Raw genomic sequence first — 18869 nt, 5'->3', positions numbered from 1 at the left:
ATATATTGCACGACCCTTACTCCCAAGACAAGTACTATGAAGAATGTTATATTTAAACACTGGTATATTTTACAAAGTCGTCCCCTTTATGAAAATGCATTTAAGGAGAAACCCCTGGTTACTTTTAAGAAAGCCAGGAACATAAGAAATAAGAGTGGTGAAAGCTTGTCCCTCCCAAGATCGTAAGTCCAATAGTCTTACAGGATGCCCAGCAGTGGGGAATTTTAAGTGTGGTAATTGTATTAATTGTCAACTCATAAGAAACATTAAATGGTACAATCACCCTGCCAGCGCAAGAGAATGGAAATGAACAGTTTCATAACTTGTGAAACCAAGAATGCTGTTTACATGATAAACTGTTGTTGCGGAACAGTATACATAGGTGAGACTGAACGTTCCCTTAATCCCTTAAGGAAAGCATCATTGAACACAGACGCTCTATCAAAAGAGAAGATCTTAAAAATCCAATGGCCAGACATTTTAAAGAAGCAAATTATTGGTATTGAGAAAATGTCCCTGGGTCCAAGAGGTGGCGTGACTAATCAATTTAGAAAGCATAGAGAGGCGTTGTATAGATTCCATTTTAAAATATTTATTTCCTAATGGTACTGTATGAACGAGGAATTCATTATCAAGGATTTCCTCTAGTAAGCATATCTCCTCTTTTTCCTTATTTAACATTGGTAATGTCGTGAGTGTCTGTTTACATTGTCAGTTGGTAATATTCTCAACTGACTTTATCATTGGGCGGATTCGATTATCTGAACCGCATGGAACCGGCCAAAGGCCCGTAACGTCACCAGGTGAACGCGGGGAGAGAGGAGCGCCCTTCTCAAATCGAACAGTAATCTGCTACCGCTCTGACATTTTGTCAACAAGGCAGCATGGTGCATCCTCCAGAAACATACAACATTTATTTTCCATAAAATAAATATTTGAATTTTCGAACTCGTTTTCATTGGGATGCCAGATAAAGCTCCAAGGCAATCGCTTTTGCACGTGAAACAGAATCCTACTCATTACTCCACGCGCTCCTATGTCACTTTGTTTTGAGCCGACTTCGCTGTGGGCTTTGAATGGGGCACCTGGCTCAAGCCCCGGGGGGCAGCCCGGTTCCAATAAGAATGCAATCAACTTCACCAGGTGCAAAACATACCTACACGGGCACCCGGGCGAGATTAATAGAACCCCCTCACTGAAAGCAAATGTACATGTTCTATTGTTCAGTACAACATCATATCACAATCTATTGGTCAGTCTACACTAATAATAATTGCTTAGATTCATGTAACTCATCCAACCTAACGTTTGATGTTATTTTAGTGTTTTCACATTCCATTGGTCAGCGCAACATGCACTCACAATCAATTGGTCTTTCTACAACTGTTTTAACCTATCACATGTTTTTATTAGCATATTCTTTGTAATTGGTCCCTGAGGCCATTTTGAAATGTTCAAAATCCTCATTCCTTCTTATTTCTGCAAAAACCCTAAAGAAAGGACAAAATCTGAAACATGTTGCTACTATTCATTGCAATAAAGCTTTTTTATTTAATTCCATTTGTTCTCGAAGTGTTGCTGATCTCCTTTAACTCTATTGAAGGAGCGTCCTGAGGCGGAGATTATGGAAATCTTTCTCTAGCGGGTTTAAAATGGATTTTGCTCAATGTATAAGGTAATATGATCTGGGGCCTCTCACATTCAGTGCTATCATTCACAAATCCATGTCCAGCAATCTCACACACACACACACACACACACACACACACACACACACACACACACACACACACCACTAAATTATGGTTTCACAAGGCCACGTGTCTCTCTTGTCCACTCCATCACGCCAACAGCCATAAATTAAGATGGTGAGCTCACACTTTGGGGTGAATTTATTGTCTCATGATTGAGAGGTCTCAATTTGAGGCCTGGTACAGTAGGTTTATAAGGCAAAAAAAAACAACCAAACATTTCCACATTTTGAGTTATGACTGAAAGCTCGGGCCATGTCTGCCTGCCTCTTCAGAATACCAACACACAGAATAGGATTGTGCGTGTATTGATATTTGTATTTCAACTACAGTATATCCCCCTCTTCTTGGTTTTTCTCATATGTAGCCCTATAGGGGTTATACTTTACTGTGTAACGCTGATTCTGATCATTTTAACCCTTGCCATGGCCTGACATTTGTGTGTACAGTGAGGTGGTATGGAAGAAGACCTTACCAGGGACAGTCACACAACCATCACTGAAGGAGATGTCATCTATGGCCACGATCTCAGAGGGGTCACTGTCACCAGAAAGCTCCCCTAGAATGATGACCTGTAATACACAGGACAGAGGAACATCATACAGTGTGTGTCTGTGTGTGTGTGTGTGTGTGTGTGTGTGTGTGTGTGTGTGTGTGTGCGTGCAGTGGCATGTCCAGGGGGTGGCCCAGGGTGGTCACGGGCCTCCCTGAAATCTGATTGGCCACCCCAGTGGCCCCCACAGAAATTCTGAGCTCTGATAGGTCATCTCTGAATATATTGATAATTTTGACCAAGACGCTCGCCGACAGCAAGACTCCTCAATCTCACTGGAGAAAAAGCATCCGAACGAGCGAAACAGCGGCCCTGTCTTAGTATGTGACATGTCATATTATTTTGGCTCAGACATCATCAGATACATGGGTTACAGATACTAAGACAGAGGGGCGCTGTTTGCCTCGCTCAGATGCTTTCTCTGGTGAAAAAGCCTCTTGTGAATTGAAGGACAATTATGAAACACAGATAGACTCGAATGAGAAATCATTTATACGTTTGTTTCTTTTTGTATTGTTAAAATTGTTGGCATCCATTAATACATGCCACTCTGTAGTCTGAATGTCATTAAACGCCCACATCAGTAGAATACTTTTTTGGTGTTGAAGACAAATGGTAAGATAAGTCACCGTTTTAGTCAAAGTATGATATATTTGGGCTTGAAGTGCCAAATTCCGAATGTGTGACTTCAAATGTTTTCATGAGTCTTACGTATCTTTTCCTATGAGCCAACATTTTGTTTCAGGGCTGGGTTTTATTTAAATGTTATGCCGTGCTCAGTGCACTCAAGACAAATCGGTCATCCAACTCGGAATTCCAAGTTGGAAACTCTGGCATCTTTTTAGAGCTCCGCCTTTCCAACCTGAAGATCCCTGACATCATGATTTGACCTAGTTTTTTCCCTGAGTTCCAAGTTGTTTTGAAAGCACCATTAACACCCACCAGCATTACAATGTTTATTAATCAGAAACACCTGTGGTCCTCTGAGAGCCAAACAGCTTTTCTATGTAGCCTACACCTGGGTTTCCACTAGATAAAACAGCCACAAAGTCAAAATAGGCTATATTGTACAAATTCATGAAAAAAATTGCTTTATGAGTTTAGATTTAGGCTAATGGTAGCATTGTGGTAAAGGTTAGGGTTAAGGTGAGAGTTAGGTTTAAAATCTGATTTTAAGAAAATTGTAAGGATCGACGCTGGAGACGAGAAGCAGGTGCAGGGAGTGAACATTTAATGACCATGGACAGGAACAGAATACGGACAGCGTCTGGACAGGGGAAACGGAAACGACAATAATGCTGACACAGGGAACAAAGTGAGGAGCAGACAGAAATAGGGAAGTCAATCAACAAAGTGAAGGAGTCCAGTGAGCGTTGATGCGCGTAATGATGGTGACAGGTGTGTGTAATGAAGGGCAGCCTGGTGCCCTTGAGTGCCAGAGAGGGAGCGGGAGCAGGCGTGATAGAAAATTGTGTTAACTAGTGACTACCCTACACTTGGCCGCCTTGCCATGGAGCAAATTAAAATAAGGAGTGCAGCAAATGATCATTATTATACCAGAAAATGATCATAATACATTGGATAATTTGTCAAGTTTGACAAATTTTTTAGCTAGTCTGCAAAAACAGTAATATATGATCATTTTATAAATGGTAAAATTGTGTGATACTGTATGATTGCATTTTAGAACCCCGCTGCCCTGTCGCCCCAAGATGAATAGTTTTGACCACTAACATTTTAGGCAATTTCGTTTTGCATTGCCCGGTGCCGCAGGTGTGTAGTGTTTGCTCATTTTCAACCATTCCATTGATCCTAAAGAGAAATCTCCACCCACCCGGGGCACCGGGCCATGCAAAACTCGCCCATTGCTTAAATACAAGCTCCAAACCATTCAATAGGCTATCCATATAAATGGAGCTTATATTCTATTTCTATGGCGGATACGCAGCCACAATTTATATAATGCATTGATATACACTGAGTGTACAAAACATTAGGTACACCTTCCTAATATTGAGTTGCACCCCCTTTTGCCCTCAGAACAGTGTCAATCCGTCAGGGCGTGGACTCCACAAGGTGTCGAAAGCGTTCCATAGGGATAATGGCCCATTTTTATTAATTTTTTTATTTCACCTTTATTTAACCAGGTAGGCAAGTTGAGAACAAGTTCTCATTTACAATTGCGACCTGGCCAAGATAAAGCAAAGCAGTTCGACAACATACAAAAACACAGAGTTACACATGGAGTAAAACAACATACAATCAATGATGCAGTAGAAAAAAATAAGACTATATACAATGTGAGCAAATTATGTGAGATAATGGAGGTAAAGGCAAAAAAATGCCATGGTGGCAAAGTAAATAAAGTATGGCAAGAAAAAACACTGGAATGGTAGATTTGTAGTTTGAAGAAGGTTAAAAGTTAAAATATAAATAATATGGTGCAAAGGAGCAAAATAAATAAAATAAATAAATACAGTAGGGGAAAAGGTAGTAGTTTGGGCTCAATTAAAGATGGGCTATGTACAGGTGCAGAGATCTGTGAGCTGCTCTGACAGCTGGTGCTTAAAGCTAGTGAGGGAGATAAGTGTTTCCAGTTTTAGAGATTTTTGTAGTTCGTTCCAATCATTGGCAGCTGAGAACTGGAAGGAGAGACGACCAAAGGAGGAGTTGGCTTTAGGGGTGACCAGAGAGATATACCTGCTGGAGCGCGTGCTACAGGTGGGTGCTGCTATGGTGACCAGTGAGCGGAGATAAGGGGGGACTTTACCTAGCAGGGTCTTGTAGATGACCTGGAGCCAATGTGTTTGGCGACGATGATGAAGTGAAGGCCAGCCAACGAGAGCATACAGGTCGCAGTGGTGGGTTGTATATGGGGCTTTGGTGACAAAACGGATGGCACTGTGATAGACTGCATCCAGCTTGTTGAGTAGGGTATTGGAGGCTATTTTGTAAATGACATCGCCAAAGTCGAGGATTGGTAGGATGGTCAGTTTTACGAGGGTATGTTTGGCAGCATGAGTGAAGGATGCTTTGTTGCGAAATAGGAAGCCAATTCTAGATTTCACTTTGGATTGGAGATGATTGATGTGAGTCTGGAAGGAGAGTTTACAGTCTAACCAGACACCTAGGTATTTGTAGTTGTCCACAAATTCTAAGTTAGAACCGTCCAGAGAAGTTATGCTGGATGGGCGGGCAGGTGCAGGCAGCGATCGGTTGAAGAGCATGCATTTAGTTTTACTTGTGTTTAGGAGCAGTTGGAGACCACGGAAGGAGAGTTGAATGGCATTGAAGCTCGTCTGGAGGGTTGTTAACACAGTGTCCAAAGAAGGGCCAGAAGTATACAGAATGGTGTCGTCTGCGTAGAGGTGGATCAGAGATTCACCAGCAGCAAGAGCGACATCATTTATGTATACAGAGAAAAGAGTTGGCCCAAGAATTGAACCCTGTGGTACCCCCATAGAGACTGCCAGAGGTCCAGACAGTAGGCCCTCCGATTTGACACACTGAACTCTGTCAGAGAAGTAGTTGGTGAACCAGGCGACGCAATCGTTTGAGAAACCAAGGCTACTAAGTCTGCCGATGAGGATGTGGTGATTAACAGAGTCAAAAGCTTTGGCCAGGTCAATGAATACGGCAGCACAGTAATGTTTCTTATCGATGGCGGTTACGATGTCGTTTAGGACCTTGAGCGTGGCTGAGGTGCACCCATGACCAGCTCTGAAACCAGATTGTGGACTGTCAGTTGACTAACTGTAGGCCGTCTGTGTCAGCCTCCTTTGCCCTCTTTTATCAATTGGGGTGGCAGGTACATTAGTGGTTAGAGTGTTGGACTTGTAACCAAAAAGCTGCAAGATTGAATCCCCGAGCTGACAAGGTAAAAATCTGTTGTTCTGCCCCTGAACAAGGCAGTTAACCCATTGTTCCTAGGCCGTCATTGAAAATAAGAATTTGTTCTTAACTGAGTTGCCTAGTTAAATAAAGGTTAAAGAAAATAAAGAAAATAAAAATAGTCGTTGTGCGTTCTCAATGGACATGGTTAATGAAGTCGTAAGATGTCTAGATAGTAATTTGTTATGCTAACAAGCTAGCAAGAAGTTTCATAGCAACAGCATCAACTTTCAGTAGACAGGCGAAGCGCTAGTACACTCAACTAAAAGGAAACCGTTCGTTTACAGTATACTAAAATTAACTAATAGTATGTAGTATATACTCATTAAGTGTGTAGTAGACATTGTGTTGGTATGAGTTTTCGAACACAGCTATGGATGTGTGTGTCCCATTCAGAGGGTGAATGGGCAAGACAAAAGATTTTAGTCTCTTTGAACGGCGTATGGTAGTAGGTGCCAGGCGCAGCGGTTGAGTGTGTCAAGAACTGCAACGGTGCTGGGTTTTTCACGCTCAACAGTTTCCCGTGTGTATCAAGAATGGTCCACCACCCAAAGGACATCCAGTCAACGGCAGGCCTGTGGTCAAAAACAGGTAATTTAAAAAAAATCAAAAATACCTTTATTTAACCAGTAAGGGCTCATTGAGATTTGAAATCTCTTTTTCAAGAGCGTCCTGGCCAAGATAGGCAGCACCAAGTCATTACACAATTACAGACAGACAACATGAAAAACTACAAGTAATCTATTAAAAACCATAGAATTCACAAGGGTATAACAAAATCATAAATTAGCAAATTAAAAACATTTGCAGGTCAGGGAATCAGCCTCAAAATCCTTCATCAGTGATTTAAAAACACCAATCAGGACAAGTTCTTCCAGTTTAAAAGTATTTTGTAAGGCGTTCCAAGCCGATAGCACAAAGTACATAAAAGCCCTTTTACCAAATTCAGTTCGGACATTTGGAACAGTTAGCAGGATAAAGTCCTGCGAACGAAGAGAGTACCCACCATATTTCTGAACAATAAAAATGCCGAAATAAAATGGTAGTAAACCCAAAATGGCTTTGACTATACGGTTTAGCTAAGCTAAAAATGACGTGAATAATCAAGTCAATAAACGTTGGGTTGTTAGATAGCATATAGTTATACCGGCAAGTTCAATATATTAGTAGCCAACTAACATTAGGTAGCTAGCTAACATACGGGTACATACAAGCAACTGCTGTAATGACATGCTTTGTGGTTCGCAAGGCTAGCGTAGCTAACAAATTGTCAGTCAACATAATGTGTAACGGAACTCATTTGAAAAGTCATGACCTTATTACACTGCTCAACGTTTTCTTAACATTTGTCATAATTAGTTAAAGCAATGAATATGTATGTATGAATATGTATGAATATGAATTCAGCTGCATATTTTCCGCCATGTTCTTCAAATCTGAAAACGTTGTGAAGCCAGGCCCATTTTCTGAAGAATTGCAACATGGACGGAAATAGTGTCCACTTCTTGTATACTTCGTATTTTGGAACGTTTGGCATACTAACTATCTCCATACTATGACCAATAAGAATACTACATGCTCAATTTACGTCACGAATAGTACGGTTAGTATGAGTATTTGAACACAGCTCATGTCTCAATTGTCTCAAGGCTTAAGAATCCTTCTTTAACCTGACTCCTCCCTTTTATTTACACTGATTGAAGTGGATTTAACAGGTGACATCGATAAGGGATTGTAGTTTCACCTGGATTCTCCTGGTCAGTCTATATCATGGAAAGAGCAGGTGTTCCTAATATGTTGTACACCCAGCGCATAGCTAGCTAGCTTCCGGAAATGATAAGAGAGAACAAAGAATATAGCTATTTGGTGATGTCCGTGTGCATGTCCAAATATTAATGACGTTAGGAATACGACACGGTATCACTGGAATTATCAAACAGCAAGAGTCAGACAAACGTCAACCCTCAACATGTCAAAAGGTTGTATAGGCACGGTTTAGCTGAGACTCATCTCCTGACAGGTAGAATTGTAGTCTTTTTCTGAAACAGTTATTTTCACCTGACAGTAAAGGAGCCTGTCTTAACTGATGGTGCTTTCACCTCTAGGATAATATCCGCTCTAGGACAGGAATTACTTGAAATAGGTGGGGCATCTTCCTCTGAGGTGGGCCTTTAAGATGATGGTGGTTGTAATAGATGTCCCTTTCCATTCAAATGGCGGACGCTGGACTTATTTTGAAGTGCACGAACGTGCGCAGGTAACCTACTTTTGAAGTGATTTGTTTGACAACCAGATAAAAACATTATGACTGGTTGTGTTAATGACACATTAAAAGGTAATACACTTTTACAGTTAAATTATGTCTTTACTATAAAGGCCATATAGGAGGTCCCATGAAAAAAAATAGAGACTCCCGAATGTTATGGTATAATTTGCACTCTGGATGGCACTTTCAAGTGGATTTACTGCTGTATGCTAATACCCTTATACAAAATCCTGACCTTGAATGAAAGCACTGTAACAAGACTTTTGCAATTGATTTATGATTTATTTGAAGAGGAAAAGTTTAGGGGTGGGCCAAACCTATGCTGAAGCATTTCATGTGTTAAACCATCCTAATTATATAGAACAAAAAATCCACCTTCCATCGATTAAGGTTCAAAATGTTATTGCCCCCCTCAACTGGGTCTGTGCCCCACCTTGGCCACCCTATTCAAAAATGTTCTGGACACGCCACTGTGTATGTGTGGTGTTCATGCTCAGTTGTGTCCACCACGTGTCCAAGTGTGTATGGTTGATAATGCACTTCGCTAAGGCATCTTAGGACTGTGTTCATCTGAGAAAACCTTTATCTCTCTTTCCTGTCTCTGCTATCAGCCTAATTCGCCATTGTTCTGTTCAAAGTCCACAGGCTACATCTTCCACAGTGGAGTTTTACAACTCATCTGATTAGGACTGGTTTATGACTACATGAATCAATGGCTTGTGTCATTACCCACATCAGCATTATGCTATGACTCAACATTTCATATTTCTGTCAACAAGAGACTGATGCATGTTGCATATCGCCCTCATTCTGATGGACAGATCATTGGACAGATAGCATTCCAAGTCACTGTATCGATATAATTCAAAACTCTCATTTCATCAAACTGAATCCTCTGACATGTCCTGTATGATCGGAAAATGAATTTGTGTCTCAAAGTGAAACGGAATGTCAGCATACATGCAGAGTTGACCTCTATTACATGAATCATTCGGCCATTTTGGAGCTGTGTAGACGTGGAGCTGGATAGTCCCAGTAGCAGATGGTCGAGACAAAGACAGAGAGAGGGGTGACGGAAGGGGTGAGGGACCAGACAACAGGGTGGTGAGACCCGGTCTGTGTCTGTAGAGCAGAGGAGGACACTATTAATAGGTTTCAGCTCAGTCCAGATGGCTAGAGTAGAGTTCATTTGGGTCAGAACAATCTAAGAGGCTCGGGACCCCCATTTAATGCTACACGCTATGCCTGACAGCTTTATGCCTTAATGGTCAAAAATGACAATACATGCAAAACCACAAACAGAGACAAAGGGACAGGGGTTACCTAGTCAGTTGTACAACTGAATGCCTTCAACTGAAATGTGTCTTCCGCATTTAACCCAACCTCTCTGAATCAGAGAGGTGTGGGGGGCTGCCTTAATCGACATCCATGTCTTCAGCGCCTGGGGAACAGTGGGTTAACTGCCTTGCTCAGGGGCAGAACGACAGATTTGTATCTTGCCAGCTTGGGGATTCGACAAGATAGTTAGCTCTTGATCTGTGATGTCTGCAATCCAATTTATGGTTGCATGTACACTATATGTACACTATATGTACACTATATGTACACTATATGTACACTATATATGGCGGTGTGCATGGCACACCGCCATGCAATCTCCATAGACAAACATTGTCAGTAAAATTTCCTTACTGAAGAGCTCAGTGACTTTCAACGTGGCACTGTCATAGGATGCCACCTTTCCAACAAGTCAGTTCGTCAAATTTCTGCCTTGTTAGAGCTTCTCCGGTCAACTGTAAGTGCTGTTATTGTCAAGTGAAAACATCTAGGAGCAACAATGGCTCAGCTGCGATGTGGTAGGCCACACAAGCTCACAGAAAGGGACCGGCGAGTGCTAAGGCGCATAAAAATGGTCTGTCCTCGGTTGCAATACTCACAACCGAGTTCCAAACTGCCTCTGGAAGCAACGTCAGCACAAGAACTGTTAGTCGGGAGTTTCACACAAGCCTAAGGTCACCATGCGCAATGCCAAGCCCTCTGCAGGAGTGGTATAAAGCTCGCCGCCATTGGACTCTGGAGCAGTGGAAATGTGTTCTCTGGAGTGATGAATCACACTTCACCATCTGGCAGTCCGACGGATGAATCTGGGTTTGGTGGATGCCAGGAGAACGCTGCCTGCCCTAATGCATAGTGCCAACATTAAAGTGTGGTGGAGGAGGAATAATGGTCTGGGGCTGTTTTTCATGGTTCAGGCTAGTTCCAGTGAAGGGTAATCTTAACGCTACAGCATACAATGACATTCTAGATGATTCTGTGCTTCCAACTGTGTGGCAACAGATTGGGAAAGGCCCTTTCCTGTTTCAGCATGACAATGCCCCCTATGCACAAAGCGAGGTCCATATAGAAATGGTTTGTCGAGATCGGTGTGGAAGTACTTGACTGGCCTGCACAGAGCCCTGACCTCAAACCCGTTGAAGACCTTTGGGATGAATTGGAATGCTAACTGCGAGCCAGGCCTAATCGCCCAACATCAGTGCCCAACCTCACTAATGCGCTTGTGGCTGAAAGAAGGCAAGTCCCTGCAGCAATGTTCCAACATCTAGTGGAAAGCCTTCCCAGAAGAGTGGAGGCTGTTATAGCAGCAAAGGGGGGACCAACTCCTTATTAATGCCCATGATTTTGGAATGAGATGTTCGACAAGCAGGTGTCCACATACTTTAGTCATGCAGTATATAACCTACCAAACTGTACAGCCAGCAACTGTATGGTTTGTGATTGTGAATGACAGGTGAAAGTTGTGAGGCAGGTTGATACAGACCTGGAATTGGTGAGCACTGGTGAAAGGTATCACTGTCCGTAGCCATGTGTGTGCCTGTGTTTTTGACCGGTTCCACACCGAGTGGCTCCAACCTAGTGGATATTTTTGGGTCAGGACCTGTAAAGACCCACTCACCACCCCCACATGGTGATAGAAGGTCACCTGTAGAGGGGAGGACATGTGGCATGTTAGTAAAGGAGGGTAACAGCCAGTTAACACAATGGCAGGGTTAACCAGGTGTTATTAAATGTGTGTTTTACCCAGCATGTCTTTGAGGGCAGGAACACAGGACTCCTCAAGTAAGCCCGTGCTGTCTCTCCTGTCACAGGCCACAGAGCCAGGTAATGAGCTGGAGAAGCGAGAGAGAGAGAGAGAGAGAGAGAGAGAGAGAGAGAGAGAGAGAGAGAGAGAGAGAGCGAGAGAGAGAGAGATAGTAAAAAGAACTAGACAGAATCTTATAAAATGTCCAATGTTCTTGAGTTGGCAAATCTGTGCATCATGTTCCAGAATGGCCCAAATCATTTACCAAAGTAGCTTCTGAAATTCTGAGTTCATCATTGCGGTACCTGATTGGTTGTTGTGGTCGTGTTTGGGTCCGGTGGTGTTGAACCCTGTTCTTCTGGTCCATCCTAAGTGTGTTTCAGAGCTGGGTAACAGGTCACAGAACCCCTGCTCAAAGTCACACCTAGTGTATCCAGAACCTTCACCCCCCAAAAAATATTAGAACCACCAAGAACATTCAGAAACACAGAACACAGCAGGTCGGCCAGTGGACACCGTGAGTCTGTGTCCCAAATGGTACGCTATTCCCTATATACTGTAGTTCACTACTTTTGACCACTGCCCTATGGACTACATAGTAGTTTAAGAGCCCTCTGAGGTGCAGGGTTCCACTGTAGGTTGTATTGTAGGCATCATAAAGAACCATTTGTTTAGCAGACCTGCTTATGCTCCCTTAAGTGCTACTTTACGGCCCTATGTCAAAACTGCGGTGTTGGCCTCCCGAGTGGCGCAGTGCACTGCATCGAGGTTGCTAGCTGTGCTACTAGAGATCCTGGTTTGAGTCCAGGCTCTGTCGCAGCTGGCAGCGACCAGGAGACGCATGGGGCGGCGCAAAATTGGCCCAGCGTCGTCCGGGTTAGGGGAGGGTTTGGCTGGCAGGGATATCCTTGTCCCATCTCGTTCTAGTGACTACCGTGGCGGGCCGGGCGCAGTGCACGCTGACACGGTCGCCAGGTGTACGGTGTTTCCTCCGACACATTGGTGTGGCTGGCTTCTCGGTTAAGCAGGCATTGTGTCAAGAAGCAGTGCGGCTTGGTTGGGTCATGTTTCGGAGGACGCATGGCTCTCGACCTTCGCCTCTTCCGAGTCCTTACGGGAGTTGCAGCGATGAGACAAGACTGTAACTACCAATTGGATATCACGAAATTGGGGAGAAAAGGGTGGGAAAAAAAAATATATATTTTTGGGGAATTGACATACCCGCTTTAGGGTCACTGAGGGAACCTTGTGAATAAAACTCAGGGAGAGGTGGTTTATGAGAGAGCTATAGGTTAAGCTAAATGGCTGTACATAGCCAAAGTATCTCTAAAGACATAGGATGTGTTCCAAATGGCAACCTATTCCCTATGTAGTGCACTACAGTACTTTTGACCAGAGCCCTATGGGCCATGGTCAAAAGTAATACACTATATAGGGGACTAGGGTGCCATTTGGGACTTAGCCATATTGGAATGCATGGAGCTGAAGCAGTGGAGGACTAGTAGCATAAATATTGATCTGTCTGTCTGTCTTTACTAGGGCTACTCTAGGTAGTCATGTGGTTCGCCAGCCTAGGTGTTAGAACATGTGCATGTGGTAAACATTCTGTGCATTTCCATTGGCGCAACGCACAGGAAATCTCCTCATTTGAATACACATCTCTCCCCCATTTCATGTGACCATATAATGGTAAATCTTTGTATAAAGTGTTCATCACATAGATAGACCCTATTTCACAGTAGACCTATACACAGGCTCATGTGTATAGGTCTACTGTGAAATAGGGTCTATCTATGTGATGAACACTTTAAAAAATTAAATTGCTCTGAGATAGAGGTGATAGGTATTCTAGGTTTCTAGGAACGAAGTGTGGAAAACCTTCATGTTTTTCATATCTGAAGGGACAAATATCATCAAAAATATAATCAAAGACTTCAAATATCTCTTCAGCTCACAGTTAAAATTATTTTTGGGACAGTGCCATGTTCTCTTCTGTAGGACTGCATTTAGATTGAGCAAACTGAACATGGGATCAGATTTTCAGAATGTTCAGTTTGAAGTGTTGTTTGGTTTGGTAAGACAGTCATGACACAGCACATTCAATCTCTGATCAAATAATCTTTATCTGTGTCCCCTCAAAGATGGAGGCTACTTTTACATGTTATGTAGTTTTACGCATAATCTAAGAACTTTTCATCTAATCACACAATTCCAAATTTACATACACACATCCCCTAATTAGTGGTTTATTCTTTGGCCGAATAATCAATGATTCAACAGTAGTCTGTAATCAACAATAAAGGAAAGACAAACTATTATGTAAATCACTGACACATTGAGATGTATACTCACAATTTCTCTCATCGCTGCCATCCCCACAGTAGTCAGTGAAGTCACACACATGGTCCTCAGACACACACCAGCCCTGTTCACATGTAAACTCTCCTGGCCAGCAGGTCCCAGCACACACAGAGACACAGAGCAGAGAGCAGGCCAGCAGGCACAGAGGCCTCCGCAGTAAAGCCATCAGGTAGGTTATTCCAATACTCAGGCTAGTCCACAATCACACGCTCACCCTTCTCTTCCATAAAACCATGTTATTTTTTACAAAAGAACGAGTAAGATACACGACAAAAAGGTAGCGCCTCGCGAATCACAGTTTACTTAGATTGACAGCGAACGCGTTTCCCAGCTGTTGTTCCTGGTCAATAAATGGCTTTTATGACTGTTACTCAATGGCCTGTGTGTGTGTGTACCTGATTCTGGGACTGTAAGGCTGTCCCTGTGGATGTAATAAAAGCATTACAGAATGTATGTAGTCAAATGTACCCCTCTCAACAATGTGTTTTTCAAGCTCTAGTCATTTGCATAGGATGTTTTGTATTTAATTGCGCTGCCAGTGCAATTGAAGACCGCTAGCGCCTTGCACATAATCTACATTTGTCCTTTCGCAGACACTCTTATCCAGAGCGACACAGAGGAGAAATTTGGGTTAAGTGCCTTGCTAAAGGGCACATCGGCAGTGTTTTCACCTAGTTGGCTCAAGGATTTGAACCAGTGACGTTTCAGTTACTGGCCCAACACTCTTAACCACTAGGCTACTTGCCACCCTAGTCTAGAAAGTATCTAATCAAATCAAATGTATTTATATAGCCCTTCTTCTATCAGCTGATATCTCAAAGTGCTGTACAGAAACCCAGCCTAAAACCCCAAACAGCAAGCAATGCAGGTGTAGAAGCACGGTGGCTAGGAAAAACTCCCTAGAAAGGCCAAAACCTAGGAAGAAACCTAGAGAGGAACCAGGCTATGAGGGGTGGCCAGTCCTCTTCTGGCTGTGCCGGGTGGAGATTATAACAGAACATGGCCAAGATGTTCAAATGTTCATAAATGACCAGCATGGTCAAATAATAATAATCACAGTAGTTGTTGAGGGTGCAACAAGTCAGCACCTCAAGAGTAAATGTCAGTTGGCTTTTCATAACCGACCATTTAGAGTATCTCTACCGCTCCTGCTGTCTCTAGAGAGTTGAAAACAGCAGGTCTGGGACAGGTAGCACGTCCGGTGAACAGGTCAGGGTTCCATAGCCGCAGGCAGAACAGTTGAAACTGGAGCAGCAGCACGGCCAGGTGGACTGGGGACAGCAAGGAGTCATCATGCCAGGTAGTCCTGAGGCATGGTCCTAGGGCTCAGGTCCTCCGAGAGAGAGAAAGAAAGAAAGAATTAGAGAGAGCATACTTAAATTCTCACAGGACTTCGGATAAGACAGGAGAAATACTCCAGATATAACAGACTGACCCTAGCCCCCCGACACATAAACTACTGCAGCATAAATACTGGAGGCTGAGACAGGAGGGGTCAGGAGACACTGTGGCCCAATCCGATGATACCCCCGGACAGGGCTAAACAGGCAGGATATAACCCCACCCACTTTGCCAAAGCACAGCCCCCACACCACTAGAGGGATATCTTCAAACACCAACTTACCATCCTGAGACAAGGCCGAGTATAGCCCACAAAGATCTCCGCCATGGCACAACCGCACAACCCAAAGGGGGGGCGCCAACCCAGACAGGAAGACCACGTCAGTGACTCAACCCACTCAAGTGACGCACCCCTCCTAGGGACGGCATGGAAGAGCACCAGTAAACCAGTGACTCAGCCCCTGTAATAGGGTTAGAGGCAGAGAATCCCAGTGGATAGAGGGGAACCGGCCAGGCAGAGACAGCAAGGGCGGTTCGTTGCTCCAGAGCCTTTCCGTTCACCTTCACACTCCTGGGCCAGACTACACTCAATCATAGGACCTACTGAAGAGATGAGTCTTCAGTAAAGACTTAAAGGTTGAGACCGAGTCTGCGTCTCTCACATGGGTAGACAGACCATTCCATAAAAATGGAGCTCTATAGGAGAAAGCTCTGCCTCCAGCTGTTCTAGGGACAATTAGGAGGCCTGCGTCTTGTGACCGTAGCGTACGTGTAGGTATGTACGGCAGGACCAAATCGGAAAGATAGGTAGGAGCAAGCCCATGTAATGCTTTGTAGGTTAGCAGTAAAACCTTGAAATCAGCCCTTGCCTTAACAGGAAGCCAGTGTAGGGAGGCTAGCATTGGAGAAATATGATCCAATTTTTTGGTTCTAGTCAGGATGCTAGCAGCCGTATTTAGCACTAACGGAAGTTTATTTAGTGCTTTATCCGGGTAGTTGGATAAATGTTTAGTTTTGCCCAACCTAGGTCAAGGCACAGACATGGTCTCAATGGGGATAGCTGAGCTGACTACACTGACTGTGCTAGTGGCAGACTCCACTAAGCTGGCAGGCTGGCTAACAGCCTGCTGCCTGGCCTGCACCCTATTTCATTGTGGAGCTAGGGAAGTTAGAGCCCTGTCTATGTTCGTAGATAAGATGAGAGCACCCCTCTAGCTAGGATGGAGTCCGTCACTCCTCAACAGGCCAGGCTTGGTCCTGTTTGTGGGTGAGTCCCAGAAAGAGGGCCAATTATCTACAAATTCTATCTTTTGGGAGGGGCAGAAAACAGTTTTCAACCAGCGATTGAGTTATGAGACTCTGCTATAGAGCTCATCACTCCCCCTGACTGGGAGGGGGCCAGAGACAATTACTCGATACCTACACATCTTTCTAGCTGATTTACACGCTGAAGCTATGTTGCGCTTGGTGACCTCTGACTGTTTCATCCTAACATCGTTGGTGCCGACGTGGATAACAATATCTCTATACTCTCTACACTCGCCAGTTTTAGCCAGCACCATCTTCAGATTAGCCTTAACGTCGGTAGCCCTGCCCCCTGGTAAACAGTGTATGATCGCTGGATGATTCGTTTTAAGTCTAATACTGCAGTTAATGGAGTCGCCAATGACTAGGACTTTCAATTTGTCAGAGCTAATGGTGGGAAACTTCGGCGTCTCAGACCCCGTAACGGGTGGAGTAGAGACCTGAGAAGGCTCGTCCTCTGACTCCGACTCGTTGCTTAATGGGGAGAACCGGTTGAAAGTTTCTGTCGGCTGAATGAGAGACACCGGTTGAGCATTCCTACAGCATTTCCCTCCGGAAGCCATGAGAAAATTGTCCAGCTGCGGGACCGTGCGAGGGGATTTATACTAACGTTACTATCTGTACTTACTGGTGGCACAGACGCTGTTTCATCCTTTCCTACACTGAAATTACCCTTGCCTAACAATTGCGTCTGAAGCTGGGCTTGCAGCACAGCTATCCTCGCCGTAAGGCGATCGTTCTCCTGTATATTATGAGTACAACGACTGCAATTAGAAGGCATCATGTTAATGTTACTACTTAGCTTCGGCTGTTGGAAGTCCTGACGAACCAGGTCCAGATAAAACGTCCGGAGTGAAAAAGTTGAATGAAAAAAAGTTGAGTGAGGGATAAACTAAAAATATAAACGGTAATTAAAAAGTAAAAACCGTAAAGTTGTCAGGTAGCAAAGTAAGGTTGGCAACAAAACGCACAGCAGCATGTAAGGTAAGGACATTTACCACAAACCAATTATACGTCTAAGGGCTTTGTAGTACAACACAGGAGAGAGATTAACTCTCCATGGAAATATGAACTACGTGCAAGAGGACCATTAGTTCTGCCCGACAGGGCCACTCGTACTTACAAATGTATGTTCAAACATAATTCCATTTCACATGAATCAATAAGTAAAGGATATCATTCAGAAGTACGTGCGGCAGGCGGCTACAAGGGGCCAGGAGCCAAAATAAAATCAACGCTGGGACAAGAGGGACGATCAACAGCTCGCCGGAACTAAGAATGACACCCTGTTCCCCTATATAGTGCACTACTTTTGACTAGAGCTCTTGCCAAAAGTAGTGCGCTATATAGGGCAGAGGTGTCAAACTCATTCCGTGTAACACAGTTGGTAGAGCATGGCGCCTGTAATGCCAGGGTACTGGGTTTGATTCCCAGGACCACCCATACGTAAAATGTCCACATGGACCTAAAGCACAACGTGCCTTGTTCTGTATTACATTCCAATGATAAAACTGGGGGGGGGACAAAAATGCAATTTCAGAATGACCCCCGTCCCCAGTGAAAGTTGCCAATGACAGCAAAACAGCTTGACATAATTCTTTGCCTCTTTTGCAGGAAGAAACTCAGAATGACAATACAGTGTAGCTAGAGGTGTCTCATCTAAGCATAATTAATTGACATCATCAGCAGAAGTCATTAACTGCCCCAACGAGCCAAGGAGCTCATTTACAGTAAGTAAAGTTGGACTTCATCAATGGATACATTTAACTACAAGCATTCAGTGTTCATATTCGTAGAAACGATGTCATGTATCCTCTATGCAAAACACCAATTGGCCGTTAACTTGAATGTATTCTATTCAGATGGGTTGGCATAGACTGGGGGTTAGTTACCTTCATTCTCCTCCAATGCATCTTCGCACAGATTAATGCACTGATAACGTGTAATGTGCTTTCGAGTGTATTCTTCTGTAGAAGATGAGAAACTTTGAGGTGAAGCAATTGATGAAATCAACAAAAGGTTGATTAAACCACAACACGGGTTTCCTCCACACGCTCTCTTGTTAGGCCAGCGTCTGGAAATTGAGTCCAGGTATCTTTCCCCTCCCTCCATCCCTCTCTCTTCCTCCCTCTCTTTTCCAGCTTATGAATTTGTAACTCCCGTGAATCAATTAACCTTCACAAGCAAGAGAGAGAGGTCAACTTGCTGCACCATGGTAAGTGACTTAAATAAAAAAGACATCTAATTTAGGTCCACATGGCTGGGGGAACCACTGCAACCATTTGTCAAAGTATGGCAACAATCTTCTTTGCCCAGTGTCTG

General features: G+C 43.7%; 1 protein-coding gene across 1 annotated transcript in view; it reads right to left on the bottom strand.

Annotated features, from left to right (window-relative positions):
• Positions 1 to 14225, bottom strand: part of malrd1 (MAM and LDL receptor class A domain containing 1) — a 117349-nt gene extending 103124 nt beyond the window's left edge. Inside the window, exons 1-5 of the mRNA XM_029756079.1 lie at positions 13893 to 14225; positions 11846 to 11980; positions 11540 to 11628; positions 11280 to 11441; positions 2227 to 2323 (exon numbers count right to left, since the gene is read on the bottom strand). Of these exons, the coding sequence (XP_029611939.1) occupies positions 2227 to 2323; positions 11280 to 11441; positions 11540 to 11628; positions 11846 to 11980; positions 13893 to 14067 (658 nt within the window). The 5' untranslated portion in view covers positions 14068 to 14225. The remainder of the gene's footprint in view (positions 1 to 2226; positions 2324 to 11279; positions 11442 to 11539; positions 11629 to 11845; positions 11981 to 13892) is intronic.
• Between the last annotated feature and the right edge of the window lie 4644 nt (positions 14226 to 18869).

The sequence above is a fragment of the Salmo trutta genome, chromosome 6, assembly GCF_901001165.1.
Source record: "Salmo trutta chromosome 6, fSalTru1.1, whole genome shotgun sequence".
NCBI lineage: Eukaryota > Metazoa > Chordata > Actinopteri > Salmoniformes > Salmonidae > Salmo > Salmo trutta.
The sequence above is the reverse complement of the archived record's forward strand: the minus strand, read 5'-3'. Positions and strand labels throughout refer to the sequence as shown.